The sequence below is a fragment of the Neofelis nebulosa genome, chromosome 5 (assembly GCF_028018385.1).
Source record: "Neofelis nebulosa isolate mNeoNeb1 chromosome 5, mNeoNeb1.pri, whole genome shotgun sequence".
In the NCBI taxonomy this organism is placed as follows: Eukaryota; Metazoa; Chordata; class Mammalia; order Carnivora; family Felidae; genus Neofelis; species Neofelis nebulosa.
In genome coordinates, this window is record NC_080786.1 from 26,495,175 (window position 1) to 26,522,052 (window position 26,878).

The 26,878-nt window shown below is 39.9% G+C and overlaps 1 protein-coding gene across 2 annotated transcripts in view; it reads left to right on the top strand.

Annotated features, from left to right (window-relative positions):
- Nucleotides 1-26,878, top strand: part of LOC131511817 (collagen alpha-4(VI) chain-like) — a 118,662-nt gene that overhangs the window by 69,934 nt on the left and 21,850 nt on the right. For both annotated transcript variants that reach the window (XM_058729864.1, XM_058729865.1), the window contains exons 22-32: nucleotides 718-780; nucleotides 1,842-1,904; nucleotides 2,448-2,510; nucleotides 4,478-4,528; nucleotides 9,192-9,227; nucleotides 9,332-9,394; nucleotides 10,658-10,720; nucleotides 11,901-11,936; nucleotides 12,907-12,946; nucleotides 15,224-15,235; nucleotides 15,331-15,824. In XM_058729864.1, coding sequence (XP_058585847.1) covers nucleotides 718-780; nucleotides 1,842-1,904; nucleotides 2,448-2,510; nucleotides 4,478-4,528; nucleotides 9,192-9,227; nucleotides 9,332-9,394; nucleotides 10,658-10,720; nucleotides 11,901-11,936; nucleotides 12,907-12,946; nucleotides 15,224-15,235; nucleotides 15,331-15,824 — 984 coding nt within the window. The remainder of the gene's footprint in view (nucleotides 1-717; nucleotides 781-1,841; nucleotides 1,905-2,447; nucleotides 2,511-4,477; nucleotides 4,529-9,191; nucleotides 9,228-9,331; nucleotides 9,395-10,657; nucleotides 10,721-11,900; nucleotides 11,937-12,906; nucleotides 12,947-15,223; nucleotides 15,236-15,330; nucleotides 15,825-26,878) is intronic.

Sequence of the window (26,878 nt, forward strand, 5' to 3'; positions counted from 1 at the left end):
TATTCACTCTATCCTACTGCTGAACACAAGGGGAACATGTTGTTTTGTGAACCATGAGCAAGATAATCAATAAAACCTCTCCTTAATTTCACCTCCCACTGGGATGTGGGTATGATGCTGTATTTAAATAGAAGACTACAATGCCTCACCCAGGAGTATAGAGGCCATGATCAATGCTTTTAATAGGAAAGCATTTTTTCAGAAAAGCTGGAGAAAAATTAGTGTTGAAATCAGTACAATAAAATAGATTGGGGAGAAAATGAGTAACTCCCCAGCAACGTGTCCAGTGCGATTAGGCTTCTTAAAGGTACTATTGGTTCTTGAAAAAATCAAAATGTGCCCTTGTGTGTGTACAGAGAAGGTTGAATTTTCAAAGGAGATCAATATCCCAGAAGCCCCTTTCATTCCCCTTTTAGGATTTAAAACTAGTTGGGTGTATTAAAATATAAAAGCAATGTTCTGAGATTTTAGGGCTCATCAGATTCAACTGCAGAGGTGGTCACAAATATGGATGCTGAAGGCTCATATCCAGTGCTTCAGATGGAGTGAGTCTGGGTTGCTTTGGTGCTGATGCTGCTGAATAAAGTGTGATACATGTGATAGTGATGGGTCAGGGCACCTTGATTTGTGCTCCCGTTGGTGACCAAGGCGACTTTGTGGTTACATGGGAAATAGACCATAAACACTGATTGAATTCTAATGTCATCTTTGAACCAGGGACCAAGAGGAAGGCAAGGACAACCAGGAAATTCTGGACCAAAAGGCTTACTGGGTGCTAAGGTACGTTTGAAAAACGAAAAACTACAGCAGAGTTGCATATTAACAGTGGCCAATTCATACACCTGAGTGTTCCTGGATAAATAACATAAAGCTACACTGTTTGTTCTGGAATTGGTAGGTATCAGGGGTTTCTAGAAATAGCTAGCTTGATCACTGGCTGTACCGCCTTCTATTCTGGTAAATTGTGGGAATATGGTGATCAATGAGATTGGGTTAGAGCCCCAAGGGTGTTTAACACAAACTGATCGTGCCTTACCTATAGTGCAAGGAAAAATAGAGCTGTACAGAGGTATAAATGGCCAATATGATCCTCACAAGCATAAAAAGAAGCGTTACTATCCTAATTTTATAGATAAGGAAACCGAGGCTCAAAGGGATTAAAAATGATTTGTCATGAGGACGGTATGTGGTGGAATTGGCTTCCAACTTGTTCTTTCTAGTGCCCCTTCTACTCCTGACCCAGTCTCCCAGTGGTTCATAGAAGCGTCAGACCACATTGAGACAGATGATTACAAGTGGCTTCCTGATGATGGGAGCATTTGACATAGCTTAAATTCTGAGCAGCATGGTTTAAGTTAGGGATAAGCGTCTCAATCTGGAGAATCAAAATAGCAGCTCCAGGATAGCCTATGCCCTAGTTCTGTTCTTATTAACTCTCGATCAGAAAAAGTCTAGCCTTGTACCGATTGTATTATTTTCATTCTCTTTTGATAATATTTTCTGTTTGGAGCAGGTGAAAGTCTAGGTGTTTGTCTTCCTGATCTCTTAATCAAACGGCGTTTTTCCCTCTAGTAGCCAGATCATCGCTCCAGTGCTCAGAGCTTGGTAGATGTGGCCTCTTACATAGAACGCCTTCCTCCTTCTCCCCCACCCCACCACCAGCCCAGACATTAAACGTGTATATGAAGTATTTTGTATGTTGAAGGATACAATTAATCGTATAAAACACTAAAGGTGATTTATGAGTATATTACCAGTTCCAGACCATTTCGATAATAACAAGAGAGTCAGGGAGTTACCTTGTGGCCCTTGAGGTGATTTTAGTTGTGGTCTTGTTGTAGGGGATTCCTGGGCCTCCAGGGACAGTTGGTTCAAAAGGGAAAGCGGGACCAACAGGAATGAAGGTAAATGCTAGAGAACACATCTTTTTTTTGTTTTTTTTTCTTGTAACTTGGGTATTCTCATGTGAATCTCTCCGTATGTGATCATTTCCAGTGTGAGTTTTTGATATCATTGGTGATGGTATTGACTATACCTTATAGTTGGACAGTGGATACAGAGAAGGAAAGACATATAGACTGACATATAGAAAGATAGATAGATGGCCACCTATATCAGTAGGCAAAGACATATCAATAAATAGATAAATATATGGGTTCTCTACAAACATAGTCTTACATTCACACCTAGAAAAAGCCAGAAAAATATAAAATTCTGTCATGGATGCCATATACCTCATTTCACTAATTTTCAGTGCCCAAATCTCCACTATATTTGTTAGTAATCTCTGTGTAACAAAGTCCAGAGGAAGATACTCACCTTAGACTGTATGGTGTTGGCAACGGGACCTGAATAAGGGTGACTGTAAACTCTCTAAGGAAAATGACATAAAACTGCATGAACTCATAGGAAAAAATTAACTTCATGTTTACCTTTTGTTACAAAAGGGAGATCTTGGTGACACAGGAGCCACAGGCCCACGGGGTCGACAAGGACTCAGAGGGCAATCTGTAAGTCTGGCTTCTCTGTTTTGGACTCTCGGCTGAATTTCTTGTTTGTTATTTGTTCTTGTTTCACACAAAGTTCGAATATTCCTGATGAATTTTGGGGTACAAATATGATATGATCGCCAGAGCTGTTGTGACCCTAAAGAGTCAAAGGTTCTCAAACTCCTCCCATAAATAAAGAACCTAAAGATGTCTTGGGATTTATTTTGCCTCCTCACATGTTGTGGAAGAGGGATATGCCAGTGAGCCTCATCTGTTTGACAAAGATGTTTTCTAAGCATTTGAGATTTTTTGGAATACAGATGTGTTCAATGAAACAATTTTTCCAGGGAAACAAATAAGACAGGCATTCAGACTTGCAGACTTTTAAGTGCATGGCCTCAATTACCCAGAACATAGAAATAACCTTTGGAGACCAAGGATCATCAAAGGTTTACTTGATAATGCTCCCAGAGACGGGGCTCTGCATTTAGACCTTAGCCATCCCTCTGAACATGAGAGCCAGTTAGTTATTTTATGACTATTTTCAATTCATCATTTTATTGGAATGAGCTTTATGACAGGGAGAAATGTTGTCTCTCCTGCAGCTCCTATGTTTGAGATTTCTTTCATCAACAGTGGGAACACCCTGCCATTGTTTTGCACTCAACATTGAAATTGCATTTGTTAGCAAGGGGAGAAGAAAAAAGCAGGCCAAAAAGCTTAAAATTAAATGTGCAAGGGGGAGAAAATAGAACAAGATTACTGTCAAAAGGAATATGGGATAAGTAGTGTTCTGCATCTACTCTCAGTTCGGGTGATGAAGTTAATGCTGTTCCACTTTATTAAAATTTCCTGGTTTAAAATAACGCAAAGGTTGTTTCTACCGGTCTCTCCTTGGGACAGACGAAGCTGGGGAGCAATGCCTTTCTGGAAGGTGTCATTTCAGGAATGTCAGAAGCGGTTATCTCCAAGATAGGCGGTTTGGATCTCTGAAATTTGTAGGTGCCCGAGGCTGTGTGTGTCCTTCAGCAGAGAGAAAACGGAGGAACAGCAAATGAACCTCATTTGCATCTTTTTTGTCCCCAAACAATTCATCTTTGGCAATCTTCTTTATCTTATTCTTTTTCATTTTTCTAATGTTTCAAGCTTTTCCCCCTTAGGCCATAGGAATGATCTTTGTGGCTTAAAACTTAAAATTGTTCTCAGTTGACTGCTTGGTTTGGGTGCAGTTTTTGTCCATTCAGCAAGGTGCACCTAAAAGGTTCTGAATTTATCCCTTGTCATAGGAAGCTCACTGTGTATATGTACAGATGCTAAGATCCCAGTAGTGTCATTAACATATTCATAATTGTTGTCATCACCATCACCTCTGCTTCCACTATCACTGCCTCCACCACGAACACCGTCATCATGACCAAGATCACCACCACTGCCATCATCACCTCCACCGCCCGCACCGCCCCCCCCCCCCCCCCCCCCAGAATAACTTGCTTCCAACCAGTGTTGGAAGTGGAATGAAAATTCAGGTCTGTCTGGGTATACGTCCTATGCACTTATTCACTAAACTCTATTGCCTCCATCCCAGTCTTTTCCTCCGTAAATCTGCATTTATCTCTAGAGATTTGCCAAATTCTAGAGCTTCTTCCTTTGTTACTTTACCCTGCAAAGAAAGGAAATTTAGGTCAAGAGGGATTTTGTACAGTGATGTGGCTCCCTACATCTGTGGCATCATTTTGGTGAGGTACAGAATCTTGCTAAAGAAGAGGTTAAAATTGAAAAAAAAATACTTTTCAAGTTTTAAATACTTATCCTCTCCTTATCCTATAAAGGTAGCCGAGGGTTTATCCTATGATACAGTATAAGCCTCCACCAAGCCCCTCTGCCTTCTCCACTTCCTTGCACTGCTGATTAATCCAAGGGTTCAGATAATATTGTCAACCAGTATTGATCTAGATGACTCTACCATTCATCTTGTGTCATTTTCTTAGGGTCTTACTGGTCCAGATGGATATGGACATCCGGGAAGAAAGGGAAAAAAGGTGAGGGTTATCTTACAGGGTATTCTGAACTAACTACTACGGTGATTTGTTTTTAATTTTACTAGAATAAGTCTTTATTATCCAAGTGGTATGCCAGAAATGGTTTCTAAATGCTGCTTATGACATGTTATAGCTGCCAGAGTTCCCTCCTTAAAAAATAAAAGCTGATTTTGTTACTGCCTTATTTAAAACTTGAACTCCTTTCCTCATCTTCCACCTATGCCAGATATTTCCACCCCAGCCAGGAACTTCCCTAATTTCCTGTCTTTGCAAACACTCTTGACTCTATTTAGGCATGTCCTTACACACCTCCCTCTTTTGGACTTTTTTCACACATTTTCTCAGATCAACTCACGTATCAACTTTTCCTTGTGGAACCCTTCTTGGACTCCCCCATGGAAAGATTTCGTTGTCCTATACTCTGTGTTCCTCACGCACATTGGTCATGTTTCTATAGTAGCCCCTTTCTATTGAGGTTATATTGAGGTTTATCCTTACATATCTGGCTACCTCCCAGTTTGTGAATTTGACAGTCGATTGCACCTTATTCAATTTCGTATTGCTTGAATGAGCCTGGCACAGAGTAGGTACTCAGTAAGTATATTTGAATATTTCTACTCTCATAAGGATATGGTATTTTAACATGTAGTTAATGGGTTACTGACAGGTTTTTAAGAATGGAAATCACATGAAGACTGTTGAACAAATCAAATGTCAATAGCCACAGTTATTCTGAGTGCTTCAGTCTGCGAGTTACCATTTATTGTTTCACAACATAAGAAATCACTAGGATGTTTAGTGATGCCCAGCTACTTAACCCTGCAATTGTCTTGTTTCCCTGGATGACACTGTTGCCATTTTATTGATCAGGATATTGCCCTTAGTATAATTAATGTGTATACATGCCCAAAACATAGTAGGCTCTTAGTAAATATCTGCGCAATGACGAACCATGGGTGCCTTGGTGATCATCTAGTTCAGCCTTTTTGATTTATAGATACGAAAATTGAGACGTAGAGAAATGGAGTGATTTGCCGATGGTCACACAGCTGCTTAGAGACAGAGCTGAGTGTAGAAGCTAGCCCATTGGAGCTCCACCCTGGCAAATTAAGTCTTTCTTCTCTAGGGGAGAGTTTGCATAGCAGGGGAATTCTGGGTAGAATTCAAATGTCCAGTTTTTCAAAGTTTATTTTATTTATTTTGACAGACAGAGAGAGTGCACACGAGCAGGGAGCGCGCAGCGAGAGAGAGAGAGAGAGAGAGAGAGAGAGAGAGAATCCCAAGCCGGCTCCACGCTGTCAGCGCAGGGCTGGATATGGGGCTTGATGTCACGAGCCGTGAGATTATGACCCGAGCCAAGATTAAGAATCAGGTGATTAACTGGCTGACCCACCCAGGCCCCCCTCAAATGTTCACGTTTTAAGCCACATACCAGCCCTGGTACTACATTCAAAGCAGCCTATGCTTATTGTGGTATGGCTAACATCATGGATTCAGTCCACATTGCATGGGTTTTTCCTGGCAAGGCTTCATGACCTCACTTTAAATAGCCCTATTGCTGCTTGGCCAGCTGGCTACCATTCCCTTCTCTGTTCATTTTCCTCTCTGAATCAATTGATTCATCCCTGCTCCCTTCTCCTCAGACTTCCAAGACCTGCTTTCTCTCCCACGTTTTCAGCAGGTGATTGTGCTTCTTGTTTCATTAATTAAATAGGAGCAGTGAGCAGAGAACCTCTACATACATCTGCCACTGCGTAGGCCAGCCTCTGTGCCCTGCCTTCCCTCCTCCTGCTGTGGATAAGAGTCCATGCCCTTGTCTAAGACTGATCTCTTCTCTCATGGGCTGCACTCTGTTCCCCTTTTGCTTCCTTCCTGGGTCCTTTCCCTTCTGCAATTCCCTTCTGTAATGTTTTTCCCTCTCCACAGATCATTCCTGTCAGTATACAAAGAAGTGGGAATATCACCCCTCCCACAAGCAAACAGACAATAAAAAAAACACTCATTTAACTACACAGTACCATTGTCCCTTTCCTCTCTGGAAAAATTCTTTGAAAGAGTAGGTCTAGATCTGTGGTTCTCACCCAGGGGTGATTTTACCCTCTAGGAGATGTTCTGGTTGTCACGCCAGGGGAAGGGATGCAAATGGCACCTAGTGAGTAGAGACCAGAGATAATATTTTTCATCCTACAAAACACAGGACAGCCCCTCACAACAAAGAAGAATGGTCAGGTCGAAAATGTTAGTAGTGCTGAGGTTGAGAAACTCCACTTTCTTTCCTCTGGTTCTCTCTAACTGGTGACAATTGAGCCTTCACCCCTCGGCTCTGCCCGCGCAACGACTAAACACCTTTAGTCAAGGTGAAACCCATGGTGCTGAATCCATTGGTCACTTCTCTGCCCACATCATACTCCATGTCTCAGCAGAATTTGACAAAGGGGATCAGGAGCTTATTCTTGAAAGCTTTCCTCTCTCATCGTCCAGACCAGCCCACTCACTTGTTTTTTGCTGACTGCTCTTTCTCAGTTTCTTTGGAATGTTCTTGACCTCTAATTATTAGAAAACTCAGGGATCTATCTTTCTACTTCTCTTACTTCCCTCTTTACTCACTTCTCAGGTGACCTTATCCAGTTACATAGCATCAAGTATCATCTATCCTGTGATCTCCAGTGTATTTCTCCAGCTTGGACCATACTCTTAAACGTCTAAATATGTTTCCACCTTAAAATTGGCATGTCCCCAAACAGCCTCCTCCTCTTCCTTCCTTCTTCTTCTTTTGTTTGTTAACCTTTGATTCTGGAAAAATTCAAACACGTGTACAAGTGGAGAGACTAATATAATGACACCTATCCCCATGTACCCATCACCTAGCTCAAAGAATAAAAAACCTCGACCAATTTAATGTTGTTTTTTATGTATTCCACGACACATATATCTTTATCCCAATTATCTTGAAGCAAATCCCAGATATCATATATTCCATGAGTAAATATTTCAAGTTGCATCTCTAAAAAATTCTTTAAAAACATAACCACAGGGGCATCTGGGTGGCTCAGTCTGTCAAGCGTCTGACCCTTGATCTCAGCTCAGGTCTTGATCTCAGGGCCATGAGTTCAAGCTCCGTGTTGTGCCCCACATTAGGTGTGCAGCCTACTCAAAAAACTAGTAAAATAAAATAACAACAATACATTGTCAACCAAAGAATTAACACTAATCCTTTAATTTCATCAAACATCTGGTCAGCCAAAACAATTGCCCTGACAACCTGCCTCTCCTCCAGCCTTCCCCATCTCAGGGGGTGGAGCCTCCCTCCTGCCGATTGCTCAAGGCAGACATTTCCCCATCTTTAACAAATGTCTGTCTCTCACCCCCTATATTTAATCCATCAACAAATAATGGTGAGTCCACCCTCCAAATACGTGCAGCCTCTCATCACCTCTCACCACCACCGCTGCCACCCTCTGGGCCAAGACAGCATGATTTCCACCTGGATTACTGCAGTGGCCACCTAAATGTTCTCCCCGCTTCTACTCTTGCCTCATCTAGTTAGTCTTCCATGTAGCAGCCAGAGCCCTATTTTTTTAAATTTTATTTTGTATTTTAAATATTTTATTTTCAAGTAAACTCTACACCCAACATGGGACTTGAACTTGCAACCCCAAGATCAAGAGTCACATGCTATACTGACTGAGCCAGTCAGGTACCCCCAGAGCCATCTTTTAAATGCATAGTTAGATCACTCAAAGTCCAGCTATGCCTTCTGATGTCATTCAGAATTAACCCCACTGTAAACATGGCCTACAGGATTCTATATAATCTGGCCCCTCTGTGAACTCTCTGACATTATCTTCGCCTCCTCCCCTCCCCCTATTCTGCTTCCGTGTTCCTCAAACACAGCACAGGTTCATATTCTTGCCTCAGGATTCTTCATACACTCTTCCCTCTGCTTGGAATGCTCTTTTCCCAGATAACTGTTTGGCTGGCTTTCTTGATTTCTGCTGGTCTTGGCCCAAATGCCACCTTTACCAAAAAGCTTTGTCCGACCACCTCATATAAAATAATGACCCTCTTCCTAACCCCATCCATATCATTCTTTATTCTTTAATCTCCTTTCTGGAATAGCATTTCTCTCTCCCTGACATACTTTTCTTCCTTACTAGCAGTTAAGTTCCATGATAGCAGGGTCTTTGTTCTGTTCAGTGCTGAATTCCCAGTGCTTAGAACAGTGGTTGGCACATAGGTGCTAAATAAATATTTGTTGAATGAACAGTTGCTTTGTAGTGTGCCTTTGATCTGATAATGGGCACCTGCTTCCCACCAGTCTGTTTGGTCCCCTTTCCTTTGGTTTCCATTGGGTCAGACCTCTGGATATTTAGACCAACAGATAAAAAATTGTTTAAGAAGGAAGTTCCATTACATAATATATCAAGGAAGTGGAAGAATTTGTAAAAGTCATTTGCAAGTTGTTTCACTTTGAATTATAAAAATAAAATATGGCCACTTGGGAGTAGTTCAAGATAACAACTGTTGCTCTAGTTGTTTTTCCTGGCACCTGTTTTGAGTCTGTTTTCTCAAAATTATAATTTATTCTTTTTCTCGGAGGAATGTGAAAGAAAGACTTAATCACATGACAGTAAACAAGACCTTATCTCTTTTCTGACACTAGGGTGAACCTGGATTTCCTGGCTCTCCTGGTGCACAAGTAAGAAGCTATCTTTTGGGGTCTGGCATCTGGTATGCAGCATGTGTCATTTGTTTGTACTTATTTTTCTTTACACTCAACACTCTGCTTTTGATTCTGTTAAGGGAGAAGATGGTGACCCGGGCCACCGAGGAGAGAAGGGGGCGAAGGGAGTCAGAGGGAGGAGGGTAAGAACCAAAGGAATTTCCCAAGATCTGTAGAGGCCCACATGACACCGCTCACAGGAGCAGATTTCTATTGACTTAATGGACTTAGCAGGAAGGCCATTGTCCCCCTAAGTCAGTGCATATTCCACACCTCCCTTGGGCTACCCCACTCTCCCACTTAATACCACTCTCACTTACCTTATAAATGCAAATGCGACTCATCAAACCATAATAACAGAAAATCTAAGTTGGAGTTTCAGTTACACAATATCAATATCTATGTGAAGTCTAGATATCATTCAGAAGGGCATTGTTTTAGCTGCAGAGTAAACACTGATGTTTCTTCAAGATTCTTCCAAGCCTTAAATTTTTCTTTGTTAATTTAGGACTAGAATCTCAAGAATATGGCTGCCATCTTGGTGGACTTTGAGCCATGTTTTCACTGTGCTTTGTAGTCTACCATTAAAAATCCATTCCTTCAGGATGTAAAGACTCAATATTGAAAAGCTGCCATCACTGGTGACTCTATTCAGAAAGAGTAATCTTGTGGATATCTAAAACCCTGGTAGTGTTTAGCTGATAGACATTAGAGAGCAAAGCTTTTTGGAAAAGGACACGACTAATGTTCAGTGCAGAAGAGAGGAAAGAGAATATTTATTATCTAAGCACTCAATAAGTGGTATTTTCACACATTGGCAAGGACATAAAGAAAAATTTGATCTATGTCTAACTTGGTTTGCTGCTGGCTAATATTGCCCTGCTCAGCTAAACTTATCTCTCTGGTTTCAAATAAAAAAAAGATAAAGCATCAATTACACGCAGATAATGCTGTGTCAGTTCAAATACCTGTAAGACAAGCAGTGAGCTAAGCTCAGCTCATACCTTTTTTCAGACTCCAAAGACCAGAAGGTGGTGAAAGAAGTTTTCCTTTCTCTTGTTGCCAGGCCCTCAATGTGTATTTCCTGCATTCTTTTAATTATACGACCTGGAATCTCAACTGGGTATTGAGTCAATTTGGACTCAATTGTGTGTCTGTATGTATGTCCGCATGTTGGCTTGGATTAGGTATGTAGGGGGCAATTTAGATGGCTCCCATAATGAGCCCCCTCCTTTTCTAGTCTTGGTGTCTCACTCCATTGATACAGTTCATAAACTAACTTGTCCATAGCAGACTCATGGGACCTTAGAAATAATGACAGCTTGGTATCTTAAAATGGGTCTGATGGTTTTAATCAAGTTGTATTCAAGAGGAGAAGCTTATTCCTTTGGTTTGGCTATTTTTAGGGTAATGCTGGCTTTCCTGGATTTATTGGAACTCCAGGTGACCAAGGCCCTCCAGGACCAGTGGTAACATTGACTCTTCTTTCTATTTTCAACCCCTGGGTAAAAGTAAATGAGAATTTGCAAAGAGCTATCTTAATGAAAAAATGAACATTTAGGATGCACTAGAGGATGTATATAGGGAATGGGCCAGATTTGCTTTAGAGGACATCAACTGATACAGTATATTTATTCGGTATATATTTTTTACCTGAACATGGGGAAGATATTAGAGTGGCTGGAGATTTATAAACATGTCTAAATACATAATACATAAAACTCACTGGACAGTGAGTTTATCAATGCAAACAAGGTGAGTAACAACATTATGCAAACACTAGAAGGAAATCCTAACAAAATATGACATTTATACAATCTTAACTAAACTAACAATGTTGCTGGTCCACAAATATTTTTAAAATTGCCTGGGAGTTCATCTGGTATGAAAGGAAAGACTTTGGGGCTCTTGTCACTTTGTGCCACACCTTATCCTATGAGGCTAGGCTGTCATTTCGTGAGGGATGGTGTAGTGAGTGAGTCCTGGGTTGAACCTGGTGTTTTCACTGCATTTACCATTCACTGCAGAGCAGCAACAAAGTCATAGAATCAAAAATCTTAGAAGCAGAAGGACTGGACGTGGCCATTTACAGTTGAGAAAACAAAGGCTGAGAAGATTATAGTTATCTGCCCGAGATGACAAGTTACTACCTTGTAGAATCTAAATAGAAGCAAGGGTCCTTCGACTCCCAGAGTAGCTGCAGTAAGGCTTATCTGTTCTGAGGGTTTCCAGGGATGACTTGTGCAGCACAAGAGCAGAGATGGGGTGTCAGTGAGTAGCCTGAGGAGAAGGGATAGGGAGAAGGGATAGGGAATGAGGTCTGCTTTACAATTGTCTATGAATGGTCCTGAGATCTTGAAAGGTCTTTTCCTGAATTGGATCCTATACTGTGGCTTGGTCACAAGATGACCTGATCTTCTAAAGGTCCTTATGTACCATAATCCTGGATATCCTGGATTCTGAGGTCTGGGCCACACCTCCTAGACATTCCAACTTTCTTCCTTAAGGAGTCAGAATTTCAGGGCCAGGAGTAAAGGTCAGAAAGTGGGCTATACTGTGGTAGCTTTCTCAGAATCTCTTGCCAACTCTGGAGAATAATACTTTGTACCTCAGAATCTTGCATTTTAAACTCATATCTGTTCTTTCCAGGGCATCAAGGGCGCCAAAGGTTTGGTAGATGTGATGGTACGTGAACATTTTAATTCTAAGCCTTATCCTTTTTAGCATACAAAGCTTTCCATTTTCACCAAATAGAAATCTATGAAGATTCTTTAGTTTCTCCTCTTGTAAATTATTTTAGTACTTTAAGTTGATCTATAAACTTTACTCAGAGATGTTAGAATCACATCAGTGAAAAGAGTCGGATAATATTTTAAATTGTGGAAGGAATTTGGTTGTTTTTGAGTACTTCAGGTGGAAGGAAAGACTTTGAGGCTACTACCCCTGTGCTATATGCCTTGTTGTAAAGTTTAAAAGTTGCTTATAAAGTATTTATAAGCCAACATATAGTATAGTACAGGTCTTCGTGTCTCGTGACACACCTGAAAACAATCTCAGAAGCTATGATGGCTTTTTATCTCACAAGTACAAAAATACTACTTTGTGGGGGAAGGAAGTGGGAACAAATGAGAATCAAGAAGTAATGGGGTCAAGGGATGAACAGAACAGAGGGGAGAGATCAAAGGAACACAGCAGAATTCTAGGGGAGGTGTGAGGGGCCCTTGTCTTGGCAGTTATTCTAATGAACTGTTCCAAGAATTGCTGACATAGAGATCCAAGAATTGAAGACATTTCTTTGCCTTTTATGCCAAGATTTCTGGATTGAAACTTCTTCAAAATCAAATTTGATTCCACTGCTTTGTGAGGCAGATAAAAAAAAATAAAGAATTCCCCTTATTTACCTATCTCTAATAATACGAACACTGTGTTGTATATAAAATATATTTTAAATGTTTTTAAATATCTGCTGTGTCTAGAAGTATAACTTCTGGATAGTTTCATGTGCTGTAACAATTTTTTGGTTTTTGATTATAGCTTAAAAAGCTTCAGAAAGGCACTGATAACACACATATAACATTTCTAAGTCCTAGGGTTAAGAAGGAATATGCTTCACATTAAATACCTTTTACTTTTCTCTCTTTTTCCATCTTTCTAGCAATCTTGTGAAATCATTGACTTAATACAAGAAAACTGCCGTAAGTTGTTTGGGAAAAGGCTCAAATGGGGGCCAATGGTGAGAAGTTGGAATGGGTCATGGATCGGGGACTTAAGTCACCTGTGGATTCGTCTCACATGAAAAGCTCTTATCAGTTAATGTATTTGGCTCAGTCTCCCCTGGGGCAAGTAATCTTCATGAATGTGGTCTCAGAAATGAAGTGGTTAAAAGGCATGCCATCTCAATGGTGGAGAAAAATTCTCTTGTAACATGGCCCCTCCTGAAATGCACTGGCAATTGCATACCTACGTGTCTGCATCTTGGTGCTTCTTATAACAAAACAAATTCAGAGAAGCCTTGTTATTTTTATCCCATCCATTTAAACAAGAGGGATCACCAGTGAGCCTTCAATAAGAAATGTGTCTTTTTAAATTTACATTTATGTTTTAAAAATGGAATTGCAAATGATCGGATCTTAATGTTTTGTCACATTCCCAGATTGGAATTTACTTAGTGTCTTCAATGTATGCCAGGATATTTGCATCCTGTAACATGTACTTTTCCCTATTCACTAGCAATAGGGAGAGAATGTTGACTTGGCAGAGTGCTTAATTTAGGTGCTTGGGTTTTCTCCACAAATACACCCGGCCCTCCTTATTCAAACTCTAAATTCTGTCCATTCCCTTTCAGTTTCTGGTCCAGGAGATTCTGGGGTCCTCTTTCCTAGAAATCATAAAGAATAATACTATAATTTTGACCCCAAAGGGAGAACGTCAGACTTGACCATGTCAAAAATTAAAACCCCTTTATATTGAAGAGCACCGTGAGGTCAAAAGCACACAGAAAAATGGGGGAAAATATATGCAATATAAGCAATGGACCCAAGCAAAGGACCTATCTTTTTAACTCTGTCAGGTCAAAGTATATACAGTTGGTCCTACTCAATCATTTTCACCTACAGGCACAGAAAGTTCATATTTGTTAAACCTGATGTAAAAAACTCTTGGATTGAAAATGGGAGAAAAGACACGAATGAATGGAAGATTCGAGAAGAAAAAAATACAAACAAACAATAAACCTGTAAAAATGTTTGACCTCCCAAGAGGTCAAAGAATACAAGTGAAAATGAGATACTCTTTTTGTTTCTCAAATTGGAAATACTTTTGAGATGAGAAAAAATTCTCTACCTAAATTTGGGAAATGTATAAAAGTACACACTGCGGGTAGGAGTGTCAGTTGGTACAACCTTTCTGAAGAGCAATTGGACACTGCATATCAAAAGCCACAATTATAGACATATTATAGGACCATGATTGGACAGAGATGCACAGATACATGTATAAACGCGCTCATCACAAAGGGATGTTGGTGGGAGTATCATGAGACATCTATAGTAGACGAGGTGATACTGCTCTAAACATATGGACGAGAAGAATAGATGTTAATCATATATTAAGTGAAAAAAGATTCAACATAAGACATATACTAAGGTCCGAGTTTTATAAAACTAAATTAACAATTAAATATACATACACATGCATATACATTATAGATTAAAGGTAATTTTAATTTTTGGTTTTCTGATATTTTCCATAAAACATATTACTTGTGCATACACACTTATACATAATACATGGTATATGATATATATATATATATATATAGTATATTATACATAGTTTTAGATATGTGTGTATATGTGTACATGTGTGTATATATATACAGTTTCAGAATATCTCAGTGTATTAGGTTTAAGTTCAGTGTATTAGGTTTAAGTTCAGTACAGAGCGACCTCAGTGCTCAATAGCAATGACACAAGTGTATTTCTCAGATCAAAGCCAGGAAGTGGCCAGTCCAGGGTTGATACAGAGCTCCACAGTATTCAGGGACTCAGGGTCTTTATAGTTTCTTGCCTTGCCATTAGGGTAAGGGGGCCCTGTTTCCCAAGTGCCCTCAAAGTCCAAGATGTCTATCAAGCTTTAGCTGGTAGGAAAAGGAAGGGAAAAGGGAATAATATCTTTTTGAAATTGTTTCTACCATTTCTCTTATTCTATTACTCAGAACTTAGTAAGATAGCTCCCCCTCTGGGAAATGCCATCTTTGTGCCAGGCAGCCATATGCCCAGAGACTGGGATCTACTGCTATAGAAAAAAGGAAGAATGAATATTGGGGAGCAAATAGGCCAGAGAGAAGTTCACTGCTTGAATTTCTCAGAGGAGATGGTTTTTTCATATTAAAGCACTCAGCTGGAAAACATACCACTGCCTATATAAACTAACAATGTCTTGTGTTTTCTCCAAAACAATTTCCCTTCCAGCTTGCTCAACAGGTACGTAATAGATCTTCTTTTTCACTTGGATCTCAAACTTCACCTGTTCAGAGGCATTACAGAAAATCTTAAATCTGTGTATCCTTTGTGTCAAGGTGTTTCCAAATGCCCTGTGTTCCCTAGCGAAGTGGTCTTTGCCTTGGACATGTCAAATGACGTCTCCCACTCAGATTTTGAGAGAATGAGAAACATTCTATTATCCCTACTGATGAAGATGGATATAAGTGAAAGTAACTGCCCAACAGGTGCCCGAGTGGCTATTGTTTCGTACAACTCCAAAACAGACTACCTGACTCGCTTCTCAGACTACAAGGGGAAGCCTGCACTCCTGCAGGCAGTCAGGAGAATCCCCTTGCAAGGGTCAACTGGCAGCAGGAGCCTTGGGGAAGCCATGAAGTTTGTGGCAAGACATGTATTCAAACGTGTGCGCTCTGGCCTTCTTATGAGGAAGGTGGCTGTGTTCTTCCAGGCGGGCTGGGCCCATGATACAGATACCATCAACACTGCCATTTTGGAACTCAGTGCACTGGATATCACCCCTGCGGTCATCACCTTCACAAGAGAGCACAACCTCCCAGATGCCCTGTTGGTAAGTAGGGGAGTTGCTCGGGGGCAAGCGTTAGTACCTGCTTCTTACTCCTCCACTGAGGACCACATGAGGAGTGAGAGTTTTTCAGAGGAAGGGATTCCCTAGAAATTGATGTGTATGCGCGGGAAAGGGTGGTCCTCAGTATGGACTCTGCTCCTAGTGTTACCACTAGTACCAACGGGCCATCTTTTAGTACTTACTCTGTGCCATGTGCCTCACAATATTAACTTATTTAATATCTCCAAAGCTCTATGAGGTGGGTATTCCTGTATGTCTCCATTTCAGAGATAAGAAAACTGAGGCTTAAAGAGGTTAAGTGTTCCATCAAAGGTCAAATAGCTAATATCTAGTTAGTAGCAGACTGGTATCTGTCTTCAGAGCCTATGCTTATCTACTATGCTAAATTGCATCATGAGGGTCTATAGAATGTGGTTTTCTCCCTCCTTCCCTTCCTCCCTTCCTCCCTTTCTTCCTTCCTCTCTTCCTCCCTCCCTCCTTCTCTCACCCTTCCTTCTTTTCTTTTTTCTTTCTTTCTTTCTTTCTTTCTTTCTTTCTTTCTTTCTTTCTTTCTTTCTCTCTCTCTCTCTCTCTCTCTCTCTCTCTCTCTCTCTTTCTTTCTTTCTTTCTTTCTTTCTTTCTTTCTTTCTTTCTTTCTTTCTTTCTTTCTTTCTTTCTTTCTTTCTTTCTTTCTTTCTTTCTTTCTTTCTTTCTTTCTTTCTTTCTTTCTTTCTTTCTTTCTTTCTTTCTTTCTAAAATATATGCCCATATAGCAAAATGGGTAAAGTGCATTAATTTAAAATACACAGCTGAATGGATTTTTATAAATGTTTAAACCTTCGTGACCCAGACATGGTTCAAGATATTGAACACTCTCAGCATCCAATCAGTTTTCCCAAACCATACACTCCCCAGAGGCACTGCTCTTGCATCTTCTATCACAGTCAAACAAGGAGTTGGGGTAGTTCCAAACCTTCATGTCATTTGAATCCTATAGCATGTAATCTTTTGTATCTGGCTTTTTCCACTCAACATAATATCTGTTCTCTTTGTTTATCTATGTTGTGTATATAGGTAACCTGTTCTTTGTTAACTGCTGTTCTGAACTATTTTGAGTGTGTATATACACCACAATTTATTTACCTATTCTCCAGAGTTGGCTTTTCTAACTGAAGCCCACATAACACATTTCATGGAATATAAGGGATGATCTATCAAAATAAAGAGTGATTCTCTATTAAGAGACACCAGGATGCTTATGAATGTCATACTGAACCATGTGACATTGCCAATATTCAACTGTGTTGGACCAACAAAATTGGAATTATCATATGGTTCAACCTACTAGCTAATTAATTTGGCTGTGCTAGCCCATTTAATTTTCTCTTAAGCAGAAATGGTAGGTGAGGGATATTATTATTGTAGCTGTGAATATGCTCCTAAGAATCACTAGGTAAAATTGTGACAGCTTACAGGCTATTGGACTGCATACCTTGGGATTTGAGAAACAAAGTGAAAATGCAGAAGCTAAGTTCCTTGTTTGCTGTTACATCCCTCTTGCCCACCAGGATGTGTGGACAGGGATGGGTTGGCGAGGCAGGGTGTAAACAAATAACAGGTAAAATCAGAGCGCTTTTATCAATAATGAGGTGCGTTTGGAAAAGTCTCTTCATCTCTCTGGGTCTCATTTTGCTTAGCTCTAAAATGGAGAGAGGGTCACAAATGAATGTGATCTAGCTCTCTTACAGGTATAATGATCTATTTTCCAAAAAGCATTTCCCTAACATTTGGAGAGTGATCCTTGGGGTACAGTTATGTCCCCCAAATGCCCATCACTGCTCTTCTCTGACAGGGGATCCTGGGAAGACAGTGTTGGGATCTGATGTAGAGATGATTTTGGTTAGGATGTTCTTGCCCTCTTAGTTGCTTTGGGTTCCAGGTAAAAGAATGTAATGGTATGTGAAAAGAATTTGCCAGCTTCAATATACTTGAACCTCAGCTCTGTCGTTTCTGTCTGCTCTCCTTTCTATTTCTTGGATGTATTCTTGCCCCAGGATGCTGGAAACCAATTCTGTTTCTTACGCGTAGCAATGTAGAAATGTTACATGGTGTTAAATGGCACTTGCCAGCTCAAATATAATGGATGACCTCATTTCTGGTGACACTAGTAAGGGGAGAAATTGTAAAAATAAAAATCCCCTTCTCAGGACCTGTCAGAAAATTCTCATTTCTTCATAACTGGGTATATTGTAGCCCTTACCCTCCCCCACCTACTCAGTGTGTTATGCTTAGGGGGATCCTATTAGGAGAGTAGGAATATCCTATAATTTGTCTTTACAATTATCTGTCAGAGGAATCTCTGACTATCTGTAGGTTTTTTTGTTTGTTTGTTTTTGTTTTTGTTTTGTTTTGTTTTGTTTTGACTTTCACCTCTATGTTATTTTATTTCACAGAACAATGCTTACATGCTTCTTCTGGAAAAATGATGGTTGTTCAATTTGAAACAATTATATTAACAGATGCCCTAATTTCTTGTTCCATTTAAACATGCTCAAGGCTGTAGGACATATTGAAAAGACTTTTTAAAGCCATCCACTGGGTCATCTTAGCTCTAAATAAAAGTGTGTAGGGGCACCTGCATGGCTCAGTTGGTTAAGCATCTGACTTCAGCTCAGGTCATGATCTCACAGTCCGTGAGTTTGAGCCCCGTGTCAGGCTCTGTGCTGACAGCTCAGAGCCTGGAGCCTGCTTCGGATTCTGTGTCTCCCTTTCTCTCCACCCCTCCCCCATTTGTTCTCTCTCTCTCTCAAAAATAAACACAAAAAAATTTAAAAAGTTTTTTAAATCCAACTTCCATTTCTACCACTGTAATGGAAATGATGGGCAAATGGCTACATTCCTAGCCCCCCCTGCATTTAGATGTAGCTATTTGTGTCCTCTACAATGGACTTAAATACAATATCTCAAATGACAAAAGATATTTAATATAAATGCAGAAAAAAGCTTTAAGAAAAAGACACAAAAATTAAGTTTAAAAAGTTATTCTCTGAAATAGATTCATAAAATAGATAAATTACTAGGTAACCTATCAAGAAAACAAAACAGCTTCCAGTCCAAGATGGCAGTGCAGAAAGATTCTGAACACAACTTCTCTATGAACACACAAATCCACTTATAGAGCAATTCCTCTTGAAGAACTGAGGGCTGACTGAACAGCTTCTGCACATCGAAAGAGACACTACAGAGGGAAAGGCAAGAGAGACGCTGACATGGCAATGAAGGGAACTTCACCTTTGATGTTGAACTGCAGTGGGGAAGGCTATGTGGAGGGAACCCTGAGCAGACTTGTCTGCCCTGAGGCACAGAAAAAAAAGCCACAATCTAAAAGGACACCTAGAATATAAAGAAGCTATGGGGCGCCTGGGTGGCTCAGTTGGTAAAGCGTCTGACTTCGGCTCAGGCCATGATCTCACAGTCCATGAGTTTGAGCCCCATGTCAGGCTCTGTGCTGACAGCTCACAGCCTGGAGCCTGCTTTGGATTCTGTGTCTCCCTCTCTTTCTGCTCGTCACTCCCTTTGCTCATGCTCTCTGTCTCTCACAAAAATAAACAAACATCAAAAGTTTTGTAGCCTTGGACTATTTGTGCCTGATCCCATTTTTTTCTTGGTCTTATTTTTTAAATTTATGTAAATTCAAGTTAGTTAACATATAATGTAGTATTGGTTTCAGGAGTAGAATGTAGTGATCCATCACTTACATATACCACACAGTGCTCATTCCAACAAGTGTCCTCCCTAATGCCCATCACCCATCTAGCCCCTCTCCTCCCCTCCAGTAACCCTCAGTTTGTTTTCTGTGTTTAAGAGTGTCTTATGGTTTCTTCACTTTCTGTTTTCATTTTATTCTATGTTTGTTGTTATTTTATATTTATATAAAATATTTTTATATATTTTATATACATAAATATTTATTTTATAGATTTTATAATATAAGTTCATATATTATATATAAATATATAATATTTATATTTATTGTTATTTTATATTTTATTTTTATTATTTATTTTTATTTTAATGTTGATTTAATTTTGAGAGAGAGACCGCGCAAGCAGGGGAGGGGCAGAGAGAGAGGGAAACAGAATCCCAAGCAGAATCCAGGCTCAACGTGGAGCCTGACACGGGTCTCAATCTCACAAACTGTGAGATCACAACCTGAGCCAAAATCAAGAGCTGGACTCTCAACTGACTGAGCCACCTAGGCGCCCCTATCTTATCTTATTTTTCCTTCCGTTCTCTGATGTTCATCTGTTTTGTTTCTTAAATTCCACATATGGGTGAGATCATATGATATTTGTCTTTCTCTGACTGACTTATTTCGCTTAGCATAATACCCTCTAGTTTGATCCACGTTGTTGCAAATGACAAGATTTTATTCTTTTTGATCGCCAAGGAATTGTATATATGTATATACCACTTCTTCTTTATCCATTTGTCTGTTGATGGACATTTGGGCTCTTTCCATAACATGGATACTGTTGATAGTGCTGCTATAAACACTGGGGTGCATGGGCCCCTTCGAATCAGCATCTGTGTATCCTTTGGATAAATAAACTAGAAGTGTAATTTCTGGGTCATAGGGTAGTTCTGTTTTTAATCTTTTGACCTCCGTATGGTTTTCCACAGTGGCTGCACCAGTTTACATTCCCACCAGCAGTGCAAAAGTGTTCCCCCTTCACTGCATACTTGCCAACATCTGTTATTTCTTGGGTTGTTGATTTTAGCTATTCTGACAGGGGTGAGGTGGTATATCATTGTGGTTTTTATTTGTATCTCCCTGATGATGAGTGATGTTGAGCATCTTTTCATGTCTCTGTTAGCCATATGGATGTCTTCTTTGGAAAAGTGTTACTTCATGACTTCTGCCCATTTCTTTACCAGATTATTTGTTTTGTGGGTGTTGAGTTTGATAAATTCCTTATAGATACTAATGTTTTATCTGATGTGTCATTTGCAAATATCTTCCCCCATTCCATCAGTTGCCTTTTAGTTTTGTTGATTGTTTCCTTCACTGTGTAGAAGCTTTTTTTATCTTAATGAAGTCCCAATAGTTCATTTTTGCTATGTTCTCCTTGCCTCTGGAGACATGTCTGGTAAGAAGTTGCTGCGGCCAATGTCAAAGAGATTGTTGCCTGTTCTCCCCTCTAGGATTTTGATGGTTTCCTGTCTCACATTTAGGTCTTTCATCCATTTTGAGTTTAGTTTGTGTATGGTGTAAGAGAGTGGTCCAGGTCCATTCTTCTGCATGTCACTGTCCAGTTTTCCTAACACCATTTGCTGAAGAGACAGTCTTTTTTCCATTGGATATTCTTTCCTGCTTTGTTGAACATTAGCTGACCATATGTTTGTGGGTCTATTTCTGGGTTCTCTATTCTGTTGCATTGATCTATGCATCTGTTTTTGTGCCAGTACCATACTGTCTTGATGATTACAGCCTTGTAATACAGCTTGAGGTCCAGAAATGTGATGCCTCCAGCTTTGGTTTTCTTTTTCAACATTACTTTGGTTATTTGAGGCCTTTTCTGGTTCCACACACATTTTAGGATTGATTGTTCTAGCTCTGTGCAAAATGGTGATGTTATTGTGATAGGGATTGCATTGAATGTGTAGATTTCTTTGGGTAGTATAGACATTTTAACAATGTTTATTCTTCCAATCCCTGAGCATGGAATATTTTTCATTTCTTTGTGTCTTCTTCAATTTCTGTCACAAAATTTCTATAGCTTTCAGAATACAAATCTTTTACCTTTTTGGTTAGGTTTATTTATAGTTACCTTATAGTTTTTGGTGCAATTATAAATGGGATTGATTCCTCGATTTTGCTTTCTGCTGCTTCATTATTGGTGTATAGAAAAGCAAATGATTTCTGTACATTGACTTTATATTCACCAACTTTCTGAATTCATGTAGGAGTTCTAGCAGTTTTTTGATGGAGTCTTTTGGGTATCCCACACAAAGTATCATGTCATCTGTGAAGAATGAAAGTTTCACTTCTTCCTTGTATGCCTTTTATTTCTTTTCATTGTCTGATTGCTGAGGCTAGGACTTCCAGTGCTATGTTGAACAGTGGTGAGAGTGGACATCCCTGTCGTGTTCCTGACTTTAGGGAGAAAGCTGTCAGTTTTTCCTCCATTGAAGATGATAGTAGTTGTGGGTCGTCTGTATATGGCCTTTATGATCCTGAGGTATGTTTCTTCTGTCTCTATTTTCCTGAGGGTTTTTATCTAGAAAGGATGCTGTATTTTGTCAAATGTTTTTTTCTGCATCTATTGAGAGGATCATGTGGTTCTTATTCTTTTTTAAATTAATGTGGTGTATCACATTGATAGATTTGCAGATATTGAGCCACCCCCTGCATCCCAGGAATAAATCCCATTTGATTGTGGTTAATAACTCTTAAAATATTGTTGCATTAGATCGGCTAGTAATGTGTTGAGAATTTTTGCATCCACGTTAATTGGGATATTGGTCTATAATTCTTATTTTAGTGGGTCTTTGGTTTTGGAATCAAGGTAATGCAGGCCTCATATAATTGTTTGGAAAATTTCCTTCCATTTCTATTTTATGGAACAGCTTCAAAAGATTAGGTATTGGCTCTTCTTTAAATCTTTGCTAGAATTCCCCTGGGAAGCCATGCAGCCCTGGACTCTTGTTGGGAGATTTTTGTTTACTGAATCGATATCTTTACTGGTTAGAGGTCTGTTCAAATTTTCTATTTCTTCTTGTTTCAGTTTTGGTAGTTTATATGTTTCTAGGAATTTATCCATTTCTTCCAGAGTGCCCAATTATTGGCATATAATTGCCCATAATATTCTCTTTTTATTGTTTGTATTTCTGCAATGCTGTTTGTCATCTCTCCTCCTTCATTTGTTATTTATTTGGGTCCTTTCCTCTTTATTTTTGATCAATCTGGCTAGGGGTTTATCAATTTTGTTAATTCTTTCAAGGAATCAGCTGCTAGTTTCATTGATATGTTCTACTCTTTTTTTATTTTTTTGATTTCAGTATTATTGATTTCCCATCTTCTGCTGGTTTGGGGCTTTATTTACTGTTCTTTTTCCAGTTCTTTTAAGTGTAAGTTTAGGTTGTGCATTTGAGACCTTTCTTCCTTTTTAGGAAGGCTTGGATTGCTATATACTTCCCTCTTATGACCACCTTTGTTGCATCCCAAAGATTTGGGATTGTCTTGTTTTCATTTTCATTGGTTTCCATGTACTTTGTAATTTCCTCTTTAATTTCTTGGGTAATCCATCCATTCTTTAGTAGTATGTTCTTCAACCTCCATGTATTTGAGGGCTTTGCAATGTTTTCCTTGTTGTTGATTTCAAGTTCCATAGTGTTGTGATCTGAAAATATGCATGGTATGATCTCGATCTTTAGTGCTTGTTGAGGCTGATTTGTGACTCAGTATGTGATCTATTCCAGAGAATGTTCCACCTGCACTCGAGAAGAATGTGTATTCTGCTGCTTTAGAATGAAATGTTCTGAATGTATCTGTTAAGTCCCATCTGGTCCAGTGTGTCATTCAAAGCCCTTGTTTCCTTGTTGATTTGCTGCTTAGATGATCTGTCCATTGTTGTAAATTGGGTGTTAAAGTCCCCTAATATTATGGTATTATTATTATTGATGAGTTTATGTTTGTGATTAACTGATTTATATATTTGGGTGTTTCAAGTTGGGGCATAAATATTTATACTTGTTAGATCTCCTTGGTGGATAGATTCCTCCATTATGATATGAGGCCTTTCTTCATATCTTGTTACAGTCTTTGTTTTAAAATCTAGTTTGTCTGATATGATTATGGCTACTCTGTCTTTCTTTTGACATCCATGAGCAGCATAGATGATCCTCCATCCCCTCACGTTCAATCTGCAGACATCTTTAGGTCTAAAATGAGTCTCTTGCAGGCAGCATATAGGTGGGTCTTGTTTTCTTATCCATACTGATACCCTATGTCTTTTGATTGGAGTATTTAGTTCATTTACATTCAGTGTGATTATTGAAAGATATGAATTCATTGCCATTGTGTTGCCTGTAGAGTTGGTATTTCTGGTGATGTTCTCTGGTCCTTTCCAGTCCTTGGTCCGTGATTTTGGTCTTGTTTTGTTTGGTTTTGTTTTTTTTTTTTTCTCCACTCAATGAGTCCTCCTTAAAATTTCTTGCAGGACTGGTTTAGTGGTCACGAACTCCTTCAGTGTTTGTTTGCCTGGGAAACTCTTTATCTCTCCTATTTTGAATGACAGCCTTGCTGGATAAAGAATTATTGGGGCGCCTGGGTGGCTCAGTCGGTTGAGCGTCCGACTTCAGCTCAGGTCACGATCTCACGGTCCGTGAGTTCGAGCCCCGCGTCGGGTTCTGGGCTGATGGCTCAGAGCCTGGAGCCTGCTTCGGATTCTGTGTCTCCCTCTCTCTCTGCCCCTCCCCCGTTCATGCTCTGTCTCTCTCTGTCTTTTTTTTTTTTTTAATTTTTTTTTTCAACGTTTTTTATTTATTTTTGGGACAGAGAGAGACAGAGCATGAATGGGGGAGGGGCAGAGAGAGAGAGGGAGACACAGAATCGGAAACAGGCTCCAGGCTCCGAGCCATCAGCCCAGAGCCTGACGCGGGGCTCGAACTCACGGACCGCGAGATCGTGACCTGGCTGAAGTCGGACGCTTAACCGACTACGCCACCCAGGCGCCCCTGTCTCTCTCTGTCTTAAAAAATAAATAAATAAAAAACGTTAAAAAAAAAAAAAGAATTATTGGCTGCATATTTTTCCCATTCAGCATGTTGAATATATCCTGCCACTCCTTTCTGGCCTGTCAAGTTCCTGTGGATAGATCTGCTGCCAACCTGATCTGTATTCCCTTGTAGGTTAAGGACTTCTTTCCTTTGCTGCTTTCAAGCTTTTTTCGTTGTTTATGTGTTTTGTAATCTATGATATGCCTTAGTGATGGTCAGTTTTTGTTGAATTTATGGGAGTTCTCTGTGCTTCTTGGATTTTGCTGTCTATGTCCATCCCCAGATTAGAGAAGTTTCCTGCTATAATTTGCTCATATAAACCTTCTGCCCCCTTTTCTCTCTCTTAATCTTCTGGGACTCCTATGATTCAGATGTTATTCCTTTTCAATGAGTCACTGAGTTCTCTAAGTCTTTTTTTTTCCCCTTTCTTTCCCTCTTTTTTTCCTGCTTCATTATTCTCCATAATTTTATCTTTTTTTTTTTTTTTGATGTTTATGTATTTTTGCGAAAGAGTGAGCACAAGTGGGAGTGGAGCAGAGAGAGACAGGGAGAGAGAATCCTAAACAGGCTCCATACTGACAGCAGACAGCCTGATGTGGGGCTCAAACTCACAAACATTGAGATCATGACCTGAGCTGAAATCCGGATGCTTAACCAACTGAGTCACCCAGGTGCCCCCATAATTTTTCTTCTATATTGCTGATTCACTGCTCTGCTTCATCCTTCCATGCTGTCACAGCATCCATTCAAGATTGCATCTCGGTTATAGCACTTTTAATTTCAACCTGACTAGAATTTATTTCTTTTATCTCCACAGAAAGGAATTCTCTGATGTCTTCTATGCTTATTTGAACCCAAGCTAGTATTCTTATAATTGTGGTTTTAAATTCCAGTTCAGACATCTTACCTATTTTGTATTGATTAAATCCCTGGCTGTCATTTTTTCCTGTTCTTTTTTGGGGGGTGGATTTCTCCATCTTGTCATTTTGGGAGGATGAAAAAAAATTAATACAATTAAATGTAAAATTAAAATTAAAAAATTAAAAACAAAAAAACCCCCCACAATCAGATAAAGGAAGCTAGATTCAAGGTGTGTTTTGGTCTACTTTTTGAGAGAAGCTTGATAGAAAAGACAAAAGGAAAAAAAAGCTAAAAAATGAAAAAAAAAGATTTTTTTAAAATAATAAAATAGAATAAAAAATGTGCTGTTTCCAAGAAAGAAAAAGAAACAAAATAAAGAGAAAAAACAACATAAGCAGAAAAAGAAGCAAGGAAAATTAACAAACAAGCAAACAAAATGAAATCCAATTGAAGCTATATCAAGTTTCCCTTAGAACTGGAACTTTGCAGAGTGGAAGGGATTGTGCTGGTCTTCTTGGGGAGAGTCCTGCTGCTCTAATTCTCAGGCTGACTTGCCCTAGTGGAGATAGGCCACTAGGTTGTACAGGTTGGCAGGGCTTGTTGTAAATGGGTCTGTTCACCACTTGATGGCACTGCTTAGCTCACTGGGGTTGATCAGTGAGAGCATGCTAGAGGTGAAAATGGCTTCACCCTACTCTCTAATCTCCAGTGCAGGAATTTTGCACCCTCACGGATGCACGATCAGTCCCTCCTCCTTTGTCTCAGGCTGTCCTCAACTCTCTGCCTTTACCCTATCTTTGTCCAAGCTGTCTGCCTGCCAGGTGGTGCCTCCATCCAGAGTTTTGTCTCACACAGGGCTATGTTTCCAAACTCCACGCTTTAGCGACTCCTGTGGCTTGGACCTGTGCTGGTCCTCAGGGAGGGTCTTGCTGAGTAATGGCCAGGTGCCACCTTGTCCTGGAAAATGCTCGTGTGATCACTCAGTGGCAGAGGCTCAGAGTTTATGGTAAATCACAACATATAGCTGGCACCAGTGTTTGCTGCACTCTGGTGTCTTTGTTCCAATATGAGTAAATGTGGCAGCTCTCTGGGGTCTGCCAGGACTTTTACCCATGGCGTGGCCATATTGTCTCTACCAAATACACTCCAGCCAAAGGAACTGCTTCTCTGTGGGGCATATGGGCCCCTCAGAGTAAACTGTCTGCTCCTAGGGATTCACCCTGCATTTCTGCTGGAGCACCACCAGGCATTGAGCTGCAAACCTTCAGACTCTGTCCTTCACTGTTTATAGAAAATTGGCAGTATTGAAACCCTCTCCTTTTTCCCCATCAGTGGCTTTGGGGAACAGTTTTCTTGTCCAGTCCTCTGTATTTTCACTCTTTCTCTCTTGCTTTCTCTCCAGCTACTTTCAGGGG